The 22,807-nt window shown below is 34.5% G+C and overlaps 1 protein-coding gene across 2 annotated transcripts; it reads left to right on the forward strand.

The window, feature by feature from the left end:
- The first annotated feature begins 14,450 nt into the window (after window positions 1-14,450).
- LOC123558893 (chymotrypsinogen B-like) lies at window positions 14,451-21,270 on the forward strand. Of its 2 annotated transcripts, XM_053543200.1 has the most exons (5): window positions 14,451-14,704; window positions 15,613-15,696; window positions 17,671-17,779; window positions 20,483-20,613; window positions 20,883-21,270. In XM_053543200.1, exons 2-5 carry the CDS (start codon window positions 15,679-15,681, stop codon window positions 21,072-21,074), a joined length of 450 nt encoding a protein of 149 aa, XP_053399175.1. In that variant the 5' UTR covers window positions 14,451-14,704; window positions 15,613-15,678; the 3' UTR covers window positions 21,075-21,270. The 2 variants fall into 2 exon arrangements, with proteins under 2 accessions (XP_053399175.1, XP_045206671.2); XM_045350736.2 differs by lacking the exon at window positions 14,451-14,704 and having other exon boundaries at window positions 15,469-15,696.
- The last annotated feature ends 1,537 nt before the right edge of the window (window positions 21,271-22,807 follow it).

Raw genomic sequence — 22,807 nt, forward strand, 5'->3', positions numbered from 1 at the left:
TGATTACCCTACTCATTTATTTAAAAAATGGTTACTACCACTTCAGTTATACAGAATAGTGTTTGAAGTAATGATTAATATAATAGTATAAATATGTCTATGTCTTAAGTGGTTAATTTGTGATTTGTATTGTATTAATTAATATGTCGTGATCTAATCTGCACCTATTAAAATTCTTATATTCTATTCTGGTTTTTATCTATATATCTTAAATAAGTAAACTGAAAAATAATGGGACCCTATAATTGGGGCGATTTTATTGTTTCATTAAAATCGGTTAATTATTGAGAACCAAACATTTTTCTCTATCAAAATCAAGTAAATCCAAAACTTGTTGATTTCTTCTGATTGGCTTATATTCTTCAAAATTTATTTTGATTGGTTCTCTTTATACAATTTTGATAGGTCAGTTTAGTAAAGCATAATTTCCTTTGTGTTAACTTTCTTCATTCTGTATTTTTCTTTGGTCAGATCACGTCGAAAAAATTTAGTTTTTCCCACCCACCCATAATAAAGATCCCTATAAACCGTGTTATATTGTTAATATGTCAGTTATATTTAAGTGAAATTTGTGTTTTATTACATATTACATGTTCAGATATTGGTATATTGTGGTATTTAATAGTTGATATTAATGTCAGTATTTAATTATTAATGCTACATAGTGGGCGTTTAATTAAATATTGACATGATTACCCTACTCATTTATTTAAAAAATGGTTACTACCACTTCAGTTATACAGAATAGTGTTTGAAGTAATGATTGATATAATAGTATAAATATGTCTATGTCTTAAGTGGTTAATTTGTGATTTGTATTGTATTAATTAATATGTCGTGATCTAATCTGCACCTATTAAAATTCTTATATTCTATTCTGGTTTTTATCTATATATCTTAAATAAGTAAACTGAAAAATAATGGGACCCTATAATTATTTGGTAGTGATCAGCCTTAATAGAGAAGAAATTTCACATGAAAAAATAGCTGAAGACAATATTTATACAAGTGACACTAGCTTAGTATAAATAGAAAACGATAACGAAAACGTTATCGGAAAAGTCGATTATGTCTTTATTGGTAATTCAGGGTTTTCTTTATAGTCAATACGATTCAAAAGTAGTACAACTAGTACAATTATTTTGTCACGGATAATGGTTTCACTACCCGATTCCCATTTTCTCACTAATAGCATAAACATGTTATCGTTACAAATACCTTGCGTGAGTAGTACTAATAAGCTTTGATAATGTGGCAGTTGAGTCCAACAAGTCCAGGGATGTTCAAAGATAATCTGTCACAGATCTATTGTAAAGCAATCGTTGGATTTACCTGTATTGGAAATAAACAGTGTCGATTGTATTGGGGTCAACTGCCACATTATCAAAGTTTATTAGTAGGTAGACTGTGTGGACACTATTTACCAAGTAAACCAGAATAATAATAGTTGTAACAGCTTATACAAAGACGTCATCTAAAATGTTATCTAAAATATGACCTTATTTGATATTTATACATTTTTCATAGGATATGTACGCTATATATTTGTTTAGTAAAAACTTCAACTTGAATTAAACGAACTGTTTGTTTCTCTTTGTTTTCATTTTATTAAACAGCTTCAGTAGTTGATGTTAGTGGAAGAGTTGCGAAACGCATCAAAGGTCCTGGAACAATGGATGCCGAACCAGGAGAATTTCCATATCTAGTTAATATCGTAGACTATTGGACAAAAGACCTGATTGGATCAGGCATTCTGCTCAAATCTAGAGTCGTTCTTACAACTGGATACAACTACGCTTGGAAATCGTAAGAGGATATTTCAAGACATAGACAAAATGTATCAATTATAATCAGATGTTAACCTATTGTGTTTCCACATTTGTAGAACACATTAAACTACACATGAAATAATGCATAATTAGTGAGTTCTACCATTTTCTGTTATTAACACAGCTGTAACGTTCACAAGTGTCGCTTAATTTGTTTCCATTTAAATAACTACGTGAAAAGAAATTTATATTCCGTAAGAGACTTAACTTTTACATGTATATCTGAATTTAGTTTCTTTGCAATCCATAAATTGCGGACATCTTGAGACTTGAATTTAAGATTAATTAAATAACATGTGATTGATTAAAATTCATCACTGATGGTCTTTTTTTCAGTCTTTATCAGATTAGTGTGATCCTTGGTGAATATGATAGAAGTAATGATACAGAGGAGTCCAAACAAGAAATAGAAGTTTCAAAAATAGTTGTTGTAAGGTTTTTGTATGTATCAAATTCCCTCTTTGTAAAACTTAATGTTTGTTCCTTCTTTGCTGATTTAATTCATATATCGCTCCTTGTGGCACAATATCTTTGGTCATATAACTGGGGGTAAATGAATTGGTTGTTATATCAAACGAGGCTGGCTACAGCAATCAAAATTTGTTTAGCTTTTGTTAGAGTTGATTACCCATTCAAATTACATAAATAAGACACATACAGTATGAATTCGAACTCCATGCTGGCTGAACTGAAGCATAATGTCAAGTAACTATGACAATAAGTATAGTATTGCGTCAAACATTGTATACTTTTTTATTTATTTTTTTGTAAATTATGCGGTTAGTATTACACAAGTACATGTTGTAGATACGAATTGGCGGAAATCACAGTCCACATTGCACTAAAACTGTTGTTTTTTAGAGTTTTAGTTTGAAAATGAACGTTATCTATGTATAGGTCAGTATTACTATCTTACCACAAGGAGTGTTGTATTGAATGCACGTAAGTGGCGAAGGAACAAACAATTTATGACCAAAATATTGTCATTTTAGGTTTTATGGATGAAGGTGAAGGTTATATGAACGTCAAGGTTATCTATATATAGGCCATTTTAAATTTCTTTGACTGTTGTATGACAGTAAGAATTAATTTGGTTAAAAAGGAATAATTTGGTGCAAAATATGTTGCATTCTGAGGTTTTTGTGCGCAGGTCAATGTCAAATTAAAGTCAAGATCATCTATATATAGGTTTGTTTGTAGTCTTGCCACAAGGATCGTTGAGTGAGAATATGACCTAATTCTGGTCATTAGTGTTAGCTGTTTGCGAAACGATAGAAACTAAATGGACGCGGAAGTCATTTGTGTCGGAAAACATATATATCTTTTTTAATTGAAGACGTGCTTTGCGGAATTAGAAAACGGGTATTTATTCTTTTAATTAAGTGGTGCTTTGACCTATAAAATTGTATCGTGAGACATTGTTTCTATTTGCTTTGTGAGAGAGTGACTGATTGTACCTTGAGCTAGGTTTTTTCACAGGTAGCAGTATCGTAGACCTAAAAAAAAACACCATCCAACACCATCTAAAAAATTTTTTCCATAATTTACTATTTCCTCTACAAGGTTTTTTTCCTATCTCAGGACGCGGAACATCACTGAGGTGACTTTTGGTTTTTATTTATTCCATCGATTCTGGCGTATAAATTCACCATTACGCAAGCAATATACCATTTAAACAAGTAATCGAATAATATATAAGCTTTGGTATTGAAAGCAATTACTTTTGTGACATTTATAACATATTATTATTTGTTCCACCTTGTTTTCACTTAAACGGTCGCTAAAAATTGTCTCTTGTCCGCCATGTTCTTTTTCCGAAAGGTCGATGACATTCGAAATGTTCCGAGTCAATTTTGTAATGGCGGTTTTCATTGGCTGTAGTAAATGCACTAGATACTGACCCCTGACCTTATATTTAATTGCGCGTGTAAAATGTAAACAAAGTCACGCCGTTTATTATCCTTTCAATTGAGTGATTTTTCAGTTTATTTAGCGACTTCTGTTACGAATTTCACAAAGAGACAGTTGATATTGAACCTGGTATTTTTTCATAACCCCTGTTTTCTTCAGAAATGTGCGATGATTTATTTTTGGTACCATATATCACTGTATATTGTGCATGTAAACAGTAAAATTTGATCTGCAAAAATGCTAAACAAACTGCAGGAAGAGGCAGTTAATCTGGCGATAACAGGCCACAATCTGTTCATAAATGGGCCAGCAGGTACAGGCAAAACCTATACTATTAAAGAAGTTTATCATCGACTAACTGCGTTGAGTAAATCTGTTGCCATTACCTGCACAACTGGCATAGCATGTACCAACTTTGATAATGCCTGCACCTTACACAGGTGGAGCGGCATTAATGATGGGCGCTACAGTTCTAGTGAAATTGTGAATATACTGTTGTCAAATGAAGGCGCATTGCATCGCATCAGATCAACAGACTTGCTTATAATTGATGAAGTATCTATGTTAAGCAAGAAACTGTTTGTGCATATTGTATCTATAGTTACTCAGTTAAGAGATGTTAGTAAGTTTTTAGGTGGGCTACAGTTAATTGTTTCATGAGATTTTTTTCAGCTTTCACCAGTGCCCAATAAAATGTATAATGACAATGGAGAATATTGTTTTTTTAGCCCAACTTTTATGAAACTGCATAAACTAACTTTAGTAGAAGTTGTTCGTCAAACAGATCCAGTCATAATAAGTGCAATTCAAAAAGTGTCAGTTGGGGGAAACATTGACAAGAAAACAATTGATTACATAAAAAGTCTAGAAAGGCCTCTCAAAAATTCATAGGGCAGTACAAAGTTGTATTCAACAAATGATTTGGTGAACAGTTATAATAGGTCAAGGATTGAACAACAATCAGGGACATTAAAGAAATATTTGTCAGTGGACACTGGAGAAAGCAAATATCTCCATGAGATGACGGCACCAAAAAAAGTATGGCTGAAAGAAAACTGTCCAGTTGTTCTTATAAGAAACCTTTCAGATAAGCTGTTTAATGGACTTCAAGGTTATGTTACTAGCTTTTCTGCAGAGGGACCACAAGTTTACTTTCCAACTCTGAAAAGCACATCCACAATTGGAAAGGTAACTTTTTCAGGTATGATAACCTTTTTTCTGTTACACTCTTAATTGTCTGCTAGTTTGTACAATGTAATATCACATATATCACCAGTACACACATAAAACATAATATAATTTTAATAACAATGTAATACAAATGTATCTACAGTAATACATATATATATTTCATATGTAACATTGCATATATTAACTAACAGTACAAAAAATCTACCTTCCTATATTCATTTTTGATAGAAATGCAAATATACTCTTCTATCAAATATTAATTAGGAGAGTGAGGGAATGAACTGAAGTTTATCAGGGCTTGTTTTACTGGAGATAGAAGCAGGATCCACAGACATGTAGTGAGCCATGTTAACCATAAGACTGTTTAGCCAAGTAAAATACCATAAATAAAAAGCAGCCTAATTGTTCATAATTATTGACAACTCCTGTCTAGTTTTATAAATCTTAGTTTAATTCAATATTTAAATGGCTGACTGACATTAGATATTTTGTCAGTGTAGAAGAAACAGAATAATTAGCCTTGCTTGGCTTTCCTCTTTTTGCATTGGCAGATCCAGCAGAGAGGGATGGGCTCTATACTTTTATACTTTATAATTTTCAAGTTATATGGCAAATCTCAGAAAATCTCACTGAACATGAATGTGTATATCTTGACACCTCCCCCCGCCTTTGGGATCCGCCCTTGTTTTATGCTAAAGGTTTTAATAATATGTGACGTTAAAAGAATGCTGTATTCGGTTTTTTTTTCAGTATTCAGCCCAACACAGAACAGGGTGCTAGCCAAAAGGGAACAAGTTCCCTTGTTGTTGGCGTATGCACTAACAGTTCATAAAGCCCAAGGAATGACTTTAGACAGGTTTGTAGTTTTAGAAACTTTTGATATGTTTTTAACGCTTGAAATGGCTTTTACACCTGTCTCCTGGGCAGCCTTGTACATTGTACACAGGGAATATAAACTTGTGTCAGATCTGTTGACAGCAGACTTTTTACATGCTATAAAATTGGAAATAGGTCGTAGACTGTTACTTTAAACTTGGAGACCAAATACAATATTATAATTGAGCCATGCCATGGGAAAACCAACATAGTGGGTGTGTGACCAGCATGGATCCAGACCAGCCAGCGCATCCGCGCAGTCTGGTCAGGATCCATGCTGTTCGCTTTCAAAACCTATAGTTAATAGAGAAGCTATTAGCGAACAGCATGGATCCTGACCAGACTGCGTGGATGCGCAGGCTGGTCTGGATCCATGCTGGTCGCAAAGCCACTATGTTGGTTTTCACATGGCATGGCTCATATATTAATACCGTAAATACTCACCCATAAGTTGAAAACTCATTTCAGCTCCAAACGATTAGAATGTTTAACAGAAGTTCAAATGTTATTTAGTCAACTTATGGCTGAGTATTTATGGTAAAATAAATTTAATAACATTGTTTATAATGAAAAATCTGTACAAGCCTTGACACTAATAATGACCCTGTGGCCAGAGGTTACTAGATTTCGAGGACCACTAAATCTTGTAACCTACACTCAGAATAATTAAGTGTTAAATCTTTGTTCAATGTCTGTGTATCCTTATGAGGTCCATGCAGGTCTTTTTAGAACCTACAGTTGAAGCACATTATCATGTGTTTGAAAATGTAAGTTGCTTACCATTGTTTGTTGCTGTTGTTATTTAATCAGGGTTGAAGTAGACTGCCAGCAGATGTTCAGACCAGGGCAACTTGGTGTTGCAATGGGAAGAGTTCGAAGCAGTGATGGATTGCGTGTGATTAATTTTACACCAAAGTGTGCATTCCTCAAACAGATGAAATCAAGGGCTACTTGACAATGCCATATGTAGAACCTGCTGATGATTTCAACTGTTGTACAAACATATCAGGGTGAGTTGCAATAAACTGTTAGGTAAACTAATAACCTGAATTACATTCTGATAACCTTTAAACCTTAGAGCTTGATGAATCTGGCAGTGGGCGTTTAACTCTGGCATTACATGTAGATGTGAATGATAACTGAGGTGATTTTATTGTCATATTACCAGCATTGCTTTTTTGTGACACAAGATTTTGACCTAGAATAATAGAGTTTAAGTTTCTTCTATACTGCAAAGCTGTGGGATTTGCATTTGCTCCATTGAATGTAGCCCGATGCTGACAAAAGTGATTTTCAATAATATCAGAATTTATCATAGCAGGAATAATCCTGGTGTCTTTTCTTAACAACAGTAGTTTACAAAGTTCACAAAAACCAGTAAGGCAGGACTTAATATCCTCAAGACACTGGCTTGAAAGCAGCATTTTGTTTTTCTCTTTTTCATTTTTAACACAATCCGACCAGTTATCAAACCATTCACTTATTTCTAATAGGTCCTTTAATCTATTGTCATCTGCTGAAAGCACAGGCGACTTGTCCTGAAAGATTGCTATCATCTTGGAAGTTCTTTTCAGTATCTCAACGGCCCCGTCTAAAGCACTAGAGTTTGACAGAGTGCCTCTATAAATCAACATTAAATTTAACATTTCAGAGTTTAACACATCTTCAGCCAACTTATTTCGCATTTTGGATTGTGAGCTTGGAAACAGATGCTCATTTGTTAGCTTGTTGTGAATCTGAAGTGCATTAGACCTGTCCCACTGGAAGGCATTTATCCACATTTGCCACTGTATCATGGAACCATCAGGGAGAGTCAGAAGTCTTGTAGAAGATTTAGTTATTCCACTTTTTAATATGTTATTTCTCACTTTTTTTATAACATGAGAAGGATCCATAATAAACACTAAGCTTGGATCATATAGAGATGGATTTTCACATATCATGGAAGATGGGTTTTTGCCTAGGTTCATGTTCATAAATGTTCTGTTTGTTTGTGCCCCATCGAGACTAACATATCTTGCTGTGAAGCCATACATTTTAAGCCAGCTGACTGCCTCCCAGAAAAGCCTGTGTAAGTCATATGCTTGTACATTTGTCGATACAAAGTGAGCAAATGGAAATCTAAAACCCGATATTCCCAAAAAAATGAACTGTAAAATATGAGTACCAAGTGAATTTTCTTGATGTCCCTTTCTCAGTGTAGCACACATGTTCCCTTCCTCTCCCACATTCTCAAACCCTACTAATTCTTTAATGTCCCCATTTTTTGCCACTTCTATATTTTGCTGGATTGCCATCTCATCGATGACAATCCTACCCACCATTGCTTGTTCTGGCAACTCAAGACGCCGTGCTTCTGCATGCATCCACCTGAAATTATAAATGCTTACATTAACCTTTAGCCTGCTGGCGGCAATTGGTTTTGCCTTTGCGACCAGTGCAGACCAAGATCAGCCTGCACATCCATGCAGGCTGATCATGATCTACACTGTTTGCTATTCAGTCAGAAAATTTTCAGTGAACACCTTCAAATAATAAATGTATTGCCCAAATTGAATGACGATCAGTCCATTTTAAAAAATTAGCAGACTAAAGGTTAAGCAAAACAGATTATGAAATGAAATGCATGATTTTTTTTTCTGTTATTCAATACTTTTTGTAATGTTTTTTTTTCTTTTTAACTTCACAGGCACATTAGTGTTAATGGATAGATGACCTATTCATCTGGGTTCACTAGGTTAAAGGTCATAGTCATCAAACCAACTAGAGATTGCTTTTAATAAAAGCATAAGTCTCCCCATACCATTTCTTTTGTATGAAATGCTGAATGGATAAGCATTATCTGGGCAAAGTACAAAGAGGTGACTTGTTAAATTGAAAAGAATTTTTGCAGGCAAAAAATTTTTGCAGTGAAAATTTGTTTTTATGGAAAGTGAATGGGAACGAAACAAAATCAATATAATTGAGCCGTGCCATGAGAAAACCAACATAGTGGGTTTGCGACCAGCATGGATCCAGAACAGCCTGCACATCCGCGCACATCGCTTTCAAAGACTATTGTTATTAGAGAAACCATTAGCGACCAGCACGGATCCTGATCAGACTGCGCGGATGCGCAGGCTGGTCTGGATCCATGCTGGTCGCAAACCCACTATGTTGGTTTTCTCATGGCATGGCTCATATCTCCCTGCATATGGAGATACATACTGAATAACATAGTAAAATTAGGAATTTAGCACAGGAGCCTGAAATTCTATTTAGAATGCTCCAAAATGGCTAAATATAAAACTGACCTCAGTTTCATATTTAGCCATTTTGGAGCATTATAGATAGAATTTCAGGCTCCTGTGTATTCAGTTAAATCAGACGCACATAACTAAAGCCCTATTCTCTGATTATAGTAATATAATTACCTGAAAATCTCATCATGAAAGCCAACATTGTGTTTCACTTTGTTTTTGTATGTAAGTAAAAATGAAGGTGATGGCAATACTAGCAGCTTGCTGTTTCTTATTTGCCTGTAAACTACTGGGTTCCTTGTGTAGATTTGTAAACAAGAATTCATGACTTCCTTGCTGCACCGGCGTCCTTTTGGATGAACTCCAACATTGTGGAATTGGCTCAATAATAACTCTATTAGGTTGTCTGGTGCATTCGGAATTAATTGTTTAATATTAGTTTTTGTAATTAAGGATTTCTGTCCTTGATCTTGCTTGCCAGAACTAGTACAGTTTTCTTTATTAGCTTCAGAGGTTTTCAATTTATTTGTCATCCGTTGACATGTGAGGCATGTCTGAGAAACAGCATTAAATTTCACAACACGTGAACACATTACAGATCTCAGGCGCCTAGAACTAATTCCAGTAGTCTTGTCACTAAATTGTTCAAGAATGTGAAATCTAGTGCAGACAGTATTTGTAGTAAGAGGTACCCCAATGCATAGTCGGATCTTTTCAACACATTTAAATGTACAAGAAATACCATCCTGTGCTAGGAAATGTATTGTCAATTCCAATTGACTGTTAATCCACAGTTTTATTGGCTATGCTAACACTGAAGGTATTATCACAGTTAAGCTGTATTGTTTTTACTACACCATTGCCATTTGATAAATAGTTTGTTTCAAGCTTACAGCACACCGAGTCATTATTCAGCTTTTCAGTTAAACAGTCAGTAGGCAAAAGTTCCATTAATGTTTCTAAATCAAGTGGAAGTTCCCGCTTGAAGCTCAGGTGGTTCAGAGGTTTAATGTTAATGCCATCATATATTGTGGATACAGTCTTATCCGCTTACACTTAACTTTCCGTCTAGTGACATGAGGGAATAAAACCTGGATTGTTTCTGTGATTTCTCTTAGTGTGCAACAAGGATCCAGCCCCTTATCTTTTGTCTCCAGAGTGTAAGATGTGTAAAGACTATTATTGTTGATGCAGCCACTTAAATCAACTCTGGACATTAACCTGTAAAAAAAAGAACATTTTAAGATATCTTGCCAAAATTTAAAAAACAAATACATGAAACAGGGTTGTTAATCAGTACTTGCAAAAATAATGCATTAATTTAGCATCACTTAAGGGAAAAATTGGCATTAAGTTAGCCTTAGCATTACACATAATTTTCAAAATAATGCATTAACTCTTAGCCTGCTGGCGGCAAGTGATTCTGCCTTTGCGACCAGTGCAGACCAAGATCAGCCTGCACATCCGTGCAGTCTGATCATGGTCTGCACTGTTCGCTATTCAGTCAGTAAATTTTCAGTGAACACCCCTTCAAATGATAAATGGTATTGCCCAAATTGAATGAAAGACCAGTCCATTTTAGAAATTTAGCAGGCTAAGGGTTAAATTAGCATTACATAGGGGTGCATTAGCATTATAGAGGCGTTAAAGATAACAATAGATCATATTTCATATTTTTGTTAATATAACAAATTATGTCAAACTATATTCAACCACTTAATGCCTATTATTTGTAAGCTTGCAGCTGGCCCAGGCTTCAGTATCTATTTTTGTTACAGAAGTTGTGCAAATATTTTAAATAGTGTTTCCCAACTAAATTGCCCATATGAACGTTTACCAAGAAGAAAACAACTTTCATATTTACACTGAACATAATTGGCTATTATACACTTAGACTGGTTCATAAAATTTATAATAGAATATTAATCTATTAGAAACTGCTTTAGCCCTCTACAGACGGTAGATTTTTGTTGTACAACACTAATTATCTCAAAGATGTACAATTTTGAAATTGTACATTTTTCACATACAGACAGTATTCCATTCCCATATAAATAACAGAGATTTACCTAGTAAACATAGTGCATCAGGACTGCACTGAAAAGCATGTAACCATTTATAATAAAAAATAATATTCACCTTTTAATGTCCCATGAATTTGATTACGTGTGACACAAATGAGCCACGCCATGAGAAAACCAACATAGTGGCTTTGCGACCGGCATGGATGCAGACCAGCCTGTGCATCCGCGCAGTCTGGTCAGGATCAATGATGTTTGCTTTCAAAGTCTATTGCAATTAGAGAAACCGTTAGCGAACATCATGGACCAGACTGTGCGGATACTGGTAGGAAACGCACTATGTTGGTTTTCTCATGACGCGGCTCAAATCATTTAATTTTTCAGTGTCATCCTTCTTCCATTATGCTTCTATTTACAACAAAAACCTACCGTCTGTAGAGGGCTTTACCAGTACAAATAACAGTGTTTTTTTCTCCAGTGATTGAGAAAATAATGCCCCAGTAATGCTAAGCATTAGCGTTAGCATTACCAACCTTGGCATTAAATTAGCATTATTTTTAATGCTAAACTTGTGGCATTAATCATTACTTAGTTGAGTTACTACTAATTTATTTTAGCTTGATTGTGAAGAAAGCTTGAAGCTTATTGAGTCGCTTTCAAGTCAACTTCCTGGAAAACTAGTACTGGTGTCTTATGAGAAGTTATGCTTGTGACCCAAGTGGGATTTGAACCAGCAACTTCTGGATTGAGCGGCCGACACCTTATCCCCTACATCACCGCACTCCTTACTTGGCATTATTGAAAAAATAATATGCATTAGCATTAGCGTTACCACAACACTGACAAGAAATGGCAAAAAGCCTACCGTAATTACTCGGCCATAAGTCGAAATATCATTTGAAAGGTTTGTTAAATATTATAAATTTATATGTACTTTTTATGTAAAATCCATGGCAAATTTTGAAAAAAATATAAAATAATAAATGTAGCTGAAAAGAGTAGTCGACTTATGGCCAAGTATTTACCGTAATAACCTAATCAATGAGTGATGTGAAACATATTAAAGAAATATGTGTTACTGACATATTTCAGACATCCTGATGAGACAGTTGAGACATTCTGGTTTGGTGATGAAATGGAGTATGATGTGCCAGTAACTGAAGAGGATTTGGAAGATGATTTCAATGATGTAATTGCATCTCTGAATTTTGTTGATGCTGATGAACAGCAGCAACTGCCTGAGGGCTTTGAGATTGAGAACATTCTTAAAGAATGTCTCACAGAAATACCAGTGACCGCAGTCCAAAAACAGGTCAATTTCATTACAAGAGACCTTTTATCAAACAATTTGTGGTACTGTAAAACATTTTGTTTGACACTGTTTGAAGCAATATCAAATATTATGAATGACCTAGAAGCTACACCAGGTACTGAAATTAAAGCAGATAAGTTAACAGGGATTTACCCTGAAATTCACAAATATTAGCCCGGTGACAGTTATAGAGTTTCATGTTTACTCATGTTTGAAAAGTACCCCAATTTTTCAGGAGCTCATTCATACATATGTACAAAATTAACTGATGGTGTGAGGAAATTTCTTTTACATGAAAAAACAAAGCTATATGGGGACAAGGACAAACAAATTCATGAAAGAGTCATAACTGATGCATCAAAAGCCAGGATAAGGTATGTGGCTGGGTACTGTGTAAGCACATTAAATAAGCACTACACTGCAAGTTACAGGTCGAACATGTTTTCTTCAAGTACTACCGGCCAACAGAATTACTTTGATTCAAAAGAGAAGATTTCAATTTTGAACTCAATGAAGGAAGAGGAGCAATATTTGAAAATGTTTTCCAGTGATAAAGATTCTTTGGCAGATATTGACAGAAGGCAGTATATGACAAGGGGACTAGTTAATGTGTCAGATGAGATGTTTGAATTTTCCTTGAAATTGTGCAGTAAATGCTTAGAATTGCTGGTTGACAAAAATTTGAATGTTCATGGTCAGTTTATTTTTAGATATTGCCATGACAGACTTCTGAAGTCTGAACAATTATTAGCAGATTTTGTCAGTGTTGTAACAAAGAATTTGTTAACAGATGATTTGGGGACTGTTCTTGATTGTGAAGATGAAGTATTAGTAAGGGAAGTTCTCCATTCAACAGTGAACAAAGTTCATAATATCCACTCAGTCTTCAGTGATCTCACTAACAAGTTTTTAATGGTAATGTTCAACCAGTTCAGAAAAGATTTATTGCACTCCTTCTCTGTAGCCAAGACCATGGCACATAGAAAACAAATTATGATAAGACAGCAAAAACAGCAAACCACTGAAAAGTCTCTATCTTTCAAGAAAATAGTGGAGGATAAAACTGAAAGGAAGGAAATGTCACATTCACTTCTCAGAGGATTGCTAATGTTTTAGAACAGATGTAAAGGAAGAGATTGAAAAACTTGGAAAAGCATATGGGATAAGTGGTAAGCAAAATACCCAGAAATCTGCCCTCATTGAAATTGTCAAAAAGGCCATAATTGACTCCAGTCATATGCCACACTTCCAAGTATTTGAAGAAGTGCCATCAACTTCACAGAAAACTTCATCAAAGAAAGATTCCTCTTCTGACCCTCAGCAGTCAACATCTCCTGCTGTAGAATGCATCTCAGAGGAGCCACAACCATCAACTTCATCAGCTGAACTCTTCTTACCAGATGAAGGTCTTGGGCCTTTAACACCATCAGTATCCCACCCAGTTCAATCGCCTTCACAAGAAAGTGTTTCATCCTCAGATGATGATGTATGTGGTCATTGTCAAAAGATGGGTAAAGGAGGAATTCAGTGGATTCAGTGCAGTGCATGTTTAGTGTGGTACCACAGGAATTGTGCAGGGCTTCGTTCCAAGAAACAGTGGGATAAATACCAAGATGGAAGTGTTGATTTCTATTGCAAACAGTGTATATAAATGTATACAAATGAAAGCATTTTGCTGCTTTCATAAAATATTTGTGCCTTAGACTCAGTTTTCACAATGTCTGTTTGATATCTTGAAGTTAGCAGTACAGTAGTCAGTTGTAGGATGGTGTTTTTTTTAGGTCTACGATACTGCTACCTGTGGTTTCTACAGGGGGAAGAACACGTTATTGAATAGTGAACACATTATTGAATAGTGAACGTCATTATCGAAAGTACTTACAGTACTTTGATACCGTGGCCATATAACTTTTAATAAACTTTTATTATTCACAAAGATCATTATTTACCAAGTAACAAGTGCCATTTTAAAGTATTTTTGATTGAGTTTCAGAAGGCTGTGTGCTTTATTCTTCCGATTCTTCTAATTTGGCAAAGGTATCAAAAACTGCGCCTTGTAAACGGTTTTTGAAACTGCCGCCATTGTAAACATGTAATGGTTCCCACTTACCGTATTTGAACGCCAACTGGAAGTCGGGCACCATGACAGTGTACATGCTCAGCCAATGAAAACATTTGACACAAAATAATATTTCGATACGTCATTCGGTTCTCATTCGGAACATCGGAAACAATCATGGCGAACTGCATGCAAAAATAATGAGACTGGAATAATATTTCTGAGTGAAGCATATACATGCAATTAACTTACCAGTTTTCTTCCAGGTAATATTAATTATTTACTATTGACCTTTGATAGTTGCGCTTCTGAATGTTCCGACACTGACAGAAACTCTACATATCATCAGATATGTGTTTATTTTACTCGCTCGCCAGTCACCTCAGTGATGTCCCCGCGCACTAACTTTATATTTTATGGTATAATTCGTAAATAAACAGACCAAATTTGATGGGAATTTGCGGATTTGTTATTTTACCGGTATATTTTATGATAAAAATAACTTCATATAGATGTCGCAGGGCATTTGTTGATTGTGATCCCATTGAAAAATCGACCCTGAGATAGGAAAAAAACCTTGTAGAGGAAATAGTAAATTATAGAAAAAAATTTTTAGATGGTGTTGGATGGTGTTTTTTTTAGGTCTACGATACTGCTACCTGTGGGTTTTTTTATGTTTATCTAGAAGACAAGTTAAGGTTAGCCGTCTCAATTTTTTTTTTCATATGTAGCCATGACTAAAACTAAGGCAGACTTTATACTGATGAATCATAAAAAATTAAATCTGGTATTAAGTTTATTTTGAATTTATATACGCATGTAAATGTATGAGTTCATTGATAAAATAGTGATTATTTAGATGATCTCATATTGGCTTTATTATTTGGAACAAAACAACAGTTCTCCGCGAAGCAACGAAGGTAGCATAAAATCCCCTAACTAGCAAATTTATGAAAACAGAATTGATTATTCGGTTTATGGATTTACGTTCTGCTTGCAGATTTCTAACATACGGAGTATTAGAGTTGTTGCCAATTGATTACCCTTCACAAACCGGGGATGCTATTATTCGTCAGGCTGCGTTCTATTTTTCCAATGGAGTTTTCTGATATGTTTTATTGCTTACTCAAGTTCATATTCTAATACTATAAAGGTGTTTACCTACGTCTTTCAGCATCCAAAATTTGAAGGAAACAATGCAGTTGATATAGCTCTTATTCAGCTTAAAAAGAAACCGGAAATGGGGAAAATGGTACAGGTAAGAATCGTACTGACAAATTGAAGACTAACTTTTTCTTGCGTTTCGTAAATGCAAATGTGCAAAATTTTGTGTATATACATGCAGCCGCTTGCGCGTGTTAATTACTCAATCCGGGGAGGGCTATAGAATTCAGAAGATGTTAATATTGCGGTCAAATAAACATAAAGTAACTAAACAGATTTTCATCACTGTCATGTCAAACATCTGTAATATGATGCTAAAAGCAGATTTTTCAAAAGACAATATATGTTTCATTAGAGATATTCGTACGAGATTATGTTGCGTTCAATGCATCTACATGATGAATTTCTTCTATTTCTTATTATCTTCACAATAACAGTCATTAAGTTCATGAAGTCCTCTAGTACTAGAGCTCAGTCTTCTCGGGATCATAAAGTCCACCTTTTCTATATCAATGTATCATTTTATGCAAATAGACGGGATGGTGTTCTTTTCAATACCAGAAATATTAACTTTCCAAACTTGTTTCGTTAGATGAAACTACATTGTATATTCTGTCCATAAATATTTGCCTGGCACTAATTAATCTTCGTCAAAAATATCTGGCGTTTTCGTTATTTCACGCGATAATATTTTTACAAACTGAAAAAAAGAGCAAAAATATATATATTCAACCGGTTACAAGTCGGTGTTGTGGTAAGATCTCTGATTTATACACAGATTACCATAGATTCGAACTTAGTTCTAAAAAAAATATTTTAGCGTACTGAGTTATGTAAATTTATCAATATTGCTTTTATTTTTACATAAAGTTCACGTTTTTTTTTCTTCGTAGTTTTAATAGCATTTAATTTTCATAATTCCTTTTATAAGCTTTTTTTTTTTTATTACAATATATCCACGAATAGGAACAGTATAAAAATGGTTGACATTTTCTACAACGGATTACTGACATGTAAATAAAGGTAAAAGTAAGAATTTTAAATATCAGTGTACTCCTCCTGAGGCTTCCAGTATATAACTCATTAAAATAATGATTAGCAGGACACTTTTCTTACCTGGTAAGTTAGCAGATAGAAGTCAAAGGATGTGATAGAGCTGGACATAACAATCGAACCTATAATCAAAAGATTGAAATCTTAACATTTGTCCACATAGCGGTCCGCGACGGTGAGAAGACATCAGTTTATTTATTTATGTGTTGGAATAGTTTTTACACCATAAATTAATTAACGGAAACAGAAATATTCTTAGGTGCCAGGTATTAGCGGCAAATACAATTACACACAAACATCCATGAATTGTACATTTAGGAAGCTGCAACTGCTGGATCGGCTACAATTGTTTACACACGTTACGTCGTCATATAAAAAACGTGCATTTTAAAGGAGGCTGCACATAAAGTTTGTGTTATCAACGTTTGCTGGTACGACAATTACTAATTGACTATTACTATGTTTGATTTAAAGAGTGGTTGAAACGTTTGATGAAAATAAATTAATTTGAAAGGAGAAAACAAATCTGTAAATATTAGGGTGGATTGTGGTTCTGAAGTTACCATCCTGGTATAAAATGCATTAGGCAATCTGAAAGACGATTAAGGCATTCAGCCTCAATATATTGTATTTTATATCCTAGTGGTAACTATATAACAAAAATAGACATAGAATGAACAGACTCAATAAAAACAAATCAGCTGTAATTTGCCTCGGGTTTTATGCTATCAGATATTTTCGTATTAATATGATAAAACTGTGTTATATAAAGTTCGAATTGAGCCGAAAATTGCAAATTTCGTACTTGCATGTGCTATAGACGTAAAAAAAAGTACTACCCTTGAAAAGTGCAATCTATATCGCATATATTGAACATATTGAAAACATTCCGTCTACGCAAATTTAAAGTAAGTCAGAAGTGAATCAAATAGGTTACGGACATACACGTCGAGTGTCGTCAAATTGATAACATAACATTGTATCATTTAATGTTTATATTCCAAATAAATTTCAGAAACTCGGAACGGAAAACATCGTAACATCTAACAAAGAAGACAGAGACATTCACAAAACACCCGGCGCATGTGTTGTACCTGGATACGGTTTGACAGAATGGAACAAGTGTAAGAAATATTTAAATTTAGTCTTTATGAAGTTATGAAGTCGGTCAACCCATTTCATAGCTTGGACTGGGTGTTGAACGATGTATGTACTAAAAATAGAACTACTAACTACACAGTGTTCTTGGCGCAGGACTTAGGTAAATGAGTCACAGTTTTGTTTTTAAAACTTAATATTAATAAGTTACCATTAAACAGAAATTATAGTTCTTGTATTCTTCACAACTAATTTTTGGCAGCTTTTAATAAATCTGAACTGTTAGTTTCAAAGTTATTATCCAGAAATTAATATGAAAACCTAAGTACACTGTATCAAAAGGGATATATATATCAATAACTTATCAAGTTAAAGCTATTTTATTATATTTTGCACGTCCCCCCATTGCCATGGGTTATTTAAATCATTTTTAAATATATTTCGGACCAAATTATCAAATAAAATAGTAAAAGATTAATTAAAATAGGGTAGATATACCAATGATTACTTATGAATGATGTATGGTTCTCGTTTTACGCACTTTCCCTTTCCATCTAACATTGACTAAGCATTAACACAGCGCACAAAGGTTAAGAAAGGAAAAGGATATAAATATCTACATACTAAAGATATTCTAAACAAAAAGAGGTAAGGTTATTGTCTGCACAACATTGTTCATGGGACTTAACTTTCTCCGGTTGTCATTGGCATCACTTCAGGTATATCAAAATCAAGCTAGGGATGTAGAAAAAATAAGACAGACTGAAGATTTTGCAATATTTCTTTGATCTTTATTCAATACATCCTGAAGAAGAAGTAGACATGTTGTTTGAAAAGTATAAGTATGAATGCAAATTCATACAAAATTCAGTCTGTCAATTACAGAGCAAACAGCAGATATTATTAGCGACAAACGTCGGACAACATTTGGGCCGTTCCATGAGAAAACCTGTATTAGTGACATGATATAATGATTGCATAATGAATAGTTATCAAGAGCCCGTAGAACATGAAATGCCCGCCCCCACCCCCATGATGCATTTAGTTACTGCACAAGGAACAGATATATTAGGTCACTATGCACTGGACGTTTGACGTACTGACCTCAAATCAATAATTATGGGTTTCTTACCAGTCATAAGTGACCTCTATATCAAATGTGATCTTAGACCAAAGCATTCTCTAGTTATTTGGCAAAAACAGTCCTACTGTTCTAGGTCAATGTGACTTTGACCTTTGACCTACTGACCTCAAAACCAATAGCAGTCATGTACTGGTCATGTCCAAACTCCACGTCAAGTTTCAAGATCCCGGACCAAAGCATTCTTGAGCTATTATCTAGAATCTGTTTTATTTCGGAAACGGTCTAATTGTTCCGGATCACTGTGACTTTGACCCTCGACCTACTGTCTCAAAATCAACAGAATTCAACTGCTGGTGATGATTAACCTCCCTGTAAAGTTTCGTGATCCTAGGCCTAAGCGTTCTCAAGTTTTCGTTCGAAAACTGTTTAACTGTTCCGGGTCACTGTGACCCTGACCTTTGACCTACATATCTCAAAATCAATAGGGAGCATCTGATGGTTATGACAAAACTCCTTATTATGTTTCGTGATCCTAGGTCCAAGAGTTATCGTCCGGAAACCGTTTAACTGCTCGGGGTCACTGTGACGGTGACCTTTGACCTACTGATCTCAAAATCAATAGGGGGCATCTGCTGGTCCAAGCGTTCTTGAGTTATCACCCGGAAACCGATTGGTCTACGGACAGACCGACCGACCGAAAGACCGACCGACATCAGCGAAACAATATACCACTTCTTCTTCGAACGTGGGCATAAAAATACTGGAAAATCAGTGTTTTTCTTATGTTCATGCAGGCACTAGAAACTAGTATATTGTAATTCAGTTATCTAAGACAAATCAAATTCTGCCATATTTTAAAGTTAATGTTATTTGTGTCGCTATGGCAACTGAAATTTCGAAGCACCCATGCACCATAAGAATATAGAGATGTATACTTATGAAGAAACCAAAAGTATACTTTTAAGTCATTTTTCAGTAAAGCCGCTTTAAACTGTTTCTTAATATTCAAATGCATGATGTTTAGTTAGTGATACGCATTATTTGTCGCATAGATGACATGAAAAATACAAGCCATGTACTACGACGTCATACTGCTTCCATGACTTGAATAACGTCATATCTCTAAATGCTTTCTGTGTCTTACTTAAAAACATTGTAAGTTTTGAAATAGTATAGATTTTTTTCTTCAAATTTTCATATTTGAAAAGTAAAAGAATGTACTTCATGATTATTTTATATTATCACAATTTTGATGTTTTTGTCACTATTACAGATTTTATCATTGAACGACCCATTTGTATTTCAACTTTCAATTCGTGATAGGGAAAAATTAGTCTTTAATTATAACTATTTGGCCATAGGTCATTTTGATTACTAGTATCATCAGTGCTAATGAAATTTTAAAAATGGCTTAAGATAAAGTCGTTATAATTAAGTTGAACATGTAAAATAAGGTTATACGGATTCTCTTTTGTTATCAGTAGGTGTACAGATATATTAATATTACCATTGATGACTCTTAAGTCATTGAGTATGACGCGATATTTTCAAGATTGATTAATGCTGCTATCATATTTTATCCAATGACTCCAAAGACAGTAACTGTATAATATGATATAACAATACATTTTGAAATTATATTTAGTCCAGATGAGATGGCCTAAAACTTTGAAGAAGTATATTCCCGATATGATGAAGCCATTTGACTGCACTGGTCCCTACTTAAAGAAACTGTTATTGTGCGCTAGTAATACCGACCTCACAAGCACGTGTCAGGTAAAGAATGATAAATTTATTGTTATGAAAGAAAAGCAGAAAACATATTATACAGACCAGTATAACTATACAGTGTGCAACATCTTCACCTTTTGAGAGTAATACATGCTTATTATGAATTTTCGACAGTAACGGGGTACATGTTTATTCAAACTTCCGTTCTGTTCTGAGATAGAGTTAGATAATAAATGTTTTGTATTTTAAGATAATTTGGATAAAATAAATATTTGTACGGCAAGTCGCGAATTTTCATTTATATTTGTTTGCAGTATGACGAAGGAAGCCCCTTGTTGTGCAAGAAAGACGGGCTTGTGAAACTCTTTGGACTTACAACGGGATTAAGCCATGCTAGATATTGTGATCAAGGGCTGTCATTATTCACAAGAGTATCTACTTACTATAAATGGATCACACGAGTATCCAAGAAGCTTCAGCGTGAGAATTCTGATGTTGTGACATAAATACTTTGATTTATGGTGCATATCGGCTGTTATCTAGCAATAAATAACGACTATTTTTCGAGTGTCTGTGTTTCGTTTTAAAATATCGTTTTCAATTTGCAAGATATATTACTTATTTACATCAGTTAATAAGGCAGCATTTAAAATGCCTCTCATAACTCTATTACACACTTTTAACAGCGGTTGTTAAATATCAGCTTTGCCAGAATTTTGATAGATGTCGTCGAATTGCTATTATAAAACTATCTAGAATTGTTTAAGAATAGTGATTATCCAGATTTGCAATTAAAATGTCGTTATATCATTAAGTATGATCGTGCTTATTTTCGTGCAGTAATAATGCACTCTTTAGTCGCCCAGTATTTCCATTGAAGAACACAGCATCTCATGAGCAAAAATGTAATATTGTTAGCTTTTTCTAAGCAAGTCAGCGGCCCGTTAACTTGTATGTTACCATTACTAAAAGCGAGGCTGAAAGATCTGTGTCTATGACCTAATTTTCAAAAGTATATGAATTTATTTGAAAGACAATGTAAATGGCACATAATATAGCATATCATGATTTGACAATTTTACCAACTTCGGACAGGGATCTTGGTTTCGATTATTGTACACGTTTTTGTTTTAATTCTATCTCATTAGCGAGCTTGCTGTTCAATGATACATTTCCCACGGAAAGTACAAATAGATAAATATGTTGAACGATTTAAAATTAGTTATTGAAATTCTGGAAACTGTTATTCATATCTTGACACATATTAAGTATCGAGCTATTCCGAAAATATATCCATCGCTATTTATTTGGAAAGAGTCCCTTAGGTTATTTACGATAAGCAAGCTTGCCTGTTACTTGTACAAAGAGAGCTTGTACAAATAGGGAAGCGTCACATAGTCCACAACCTATAAACCCTTTTATCTTTTATCTTGTTTTTAAACAAACAAAAAACCTACCGAAAAATAGAAGTCAATAAAGACCAGAGAGTTTTTTTATGAGTTTAACACTTCTTTCTCAGTTACACAATTATAGGTCATATGGCGACATTTCAGCTTTAACGGTGGAGGAAGACCCCAGGTGCCCTTCCGTGCATAATTTATCACAGGCGGGCACCTGGGTAGATCAAACGACCTTCCGTAAGTCAACTGGATGGCTTCCTCACATAAAGAATTCAACGCCCCGAGTGAGGCTCGAACCCACATCGGTGAGGGGCAAGTGGTGTTCTGTAACGGCGATCAGTTCTTTAATGTATTTTTCCCGGAAACAAATTCTTATTTGCTCTTTGCAAGTAATATCTATCTTCGCCACATGCATCAGAAGCAAAACTAAAGCAATTAAGAAATGAATAGTGGTTTCATAATTACCATTTTGGTATGGAGTACATGACCTTGTTTAATATATGCGGATGTCGAAGGCCTTCACGCCTGCTCTAAACACAATCATGCTTTCGATACCACAACAAAAATTATTCAATCATATTGAATGAACTTACATTTATACTTTCAATTTTTCTTAAGTCCATTGTATTTTAATTGCATTGCTAGCGTAGTTGGGAAATGAAACTACTGAACGTTATTTTTCGGCGAAAATTTCAGTTCTTTTGTGCAAATTTCGATCAAATGCACTTGTCTTGTATAACAAGGTAACGTAGACATATGGAAATGAACGTCATTATACTTTCTTTGGTAGCCATGCATCTATGCCCTATATATTAACTAGTTTCGTCTTCTATCTAATC

Source organism: Mercenaria mercenaria, chromosome 5 (assembly GCF_021730395.1).
Source record: "Mercenaria mercenaria strain notata chromosome 5, MADL_Memer_1, whole genome shotgun sequence".
NCBI lineage: Eukaryota > Metazoa > Mollusca > Bivalvia > Venerida > Veneridae > Mercenaria > Mercenaria mercenaria.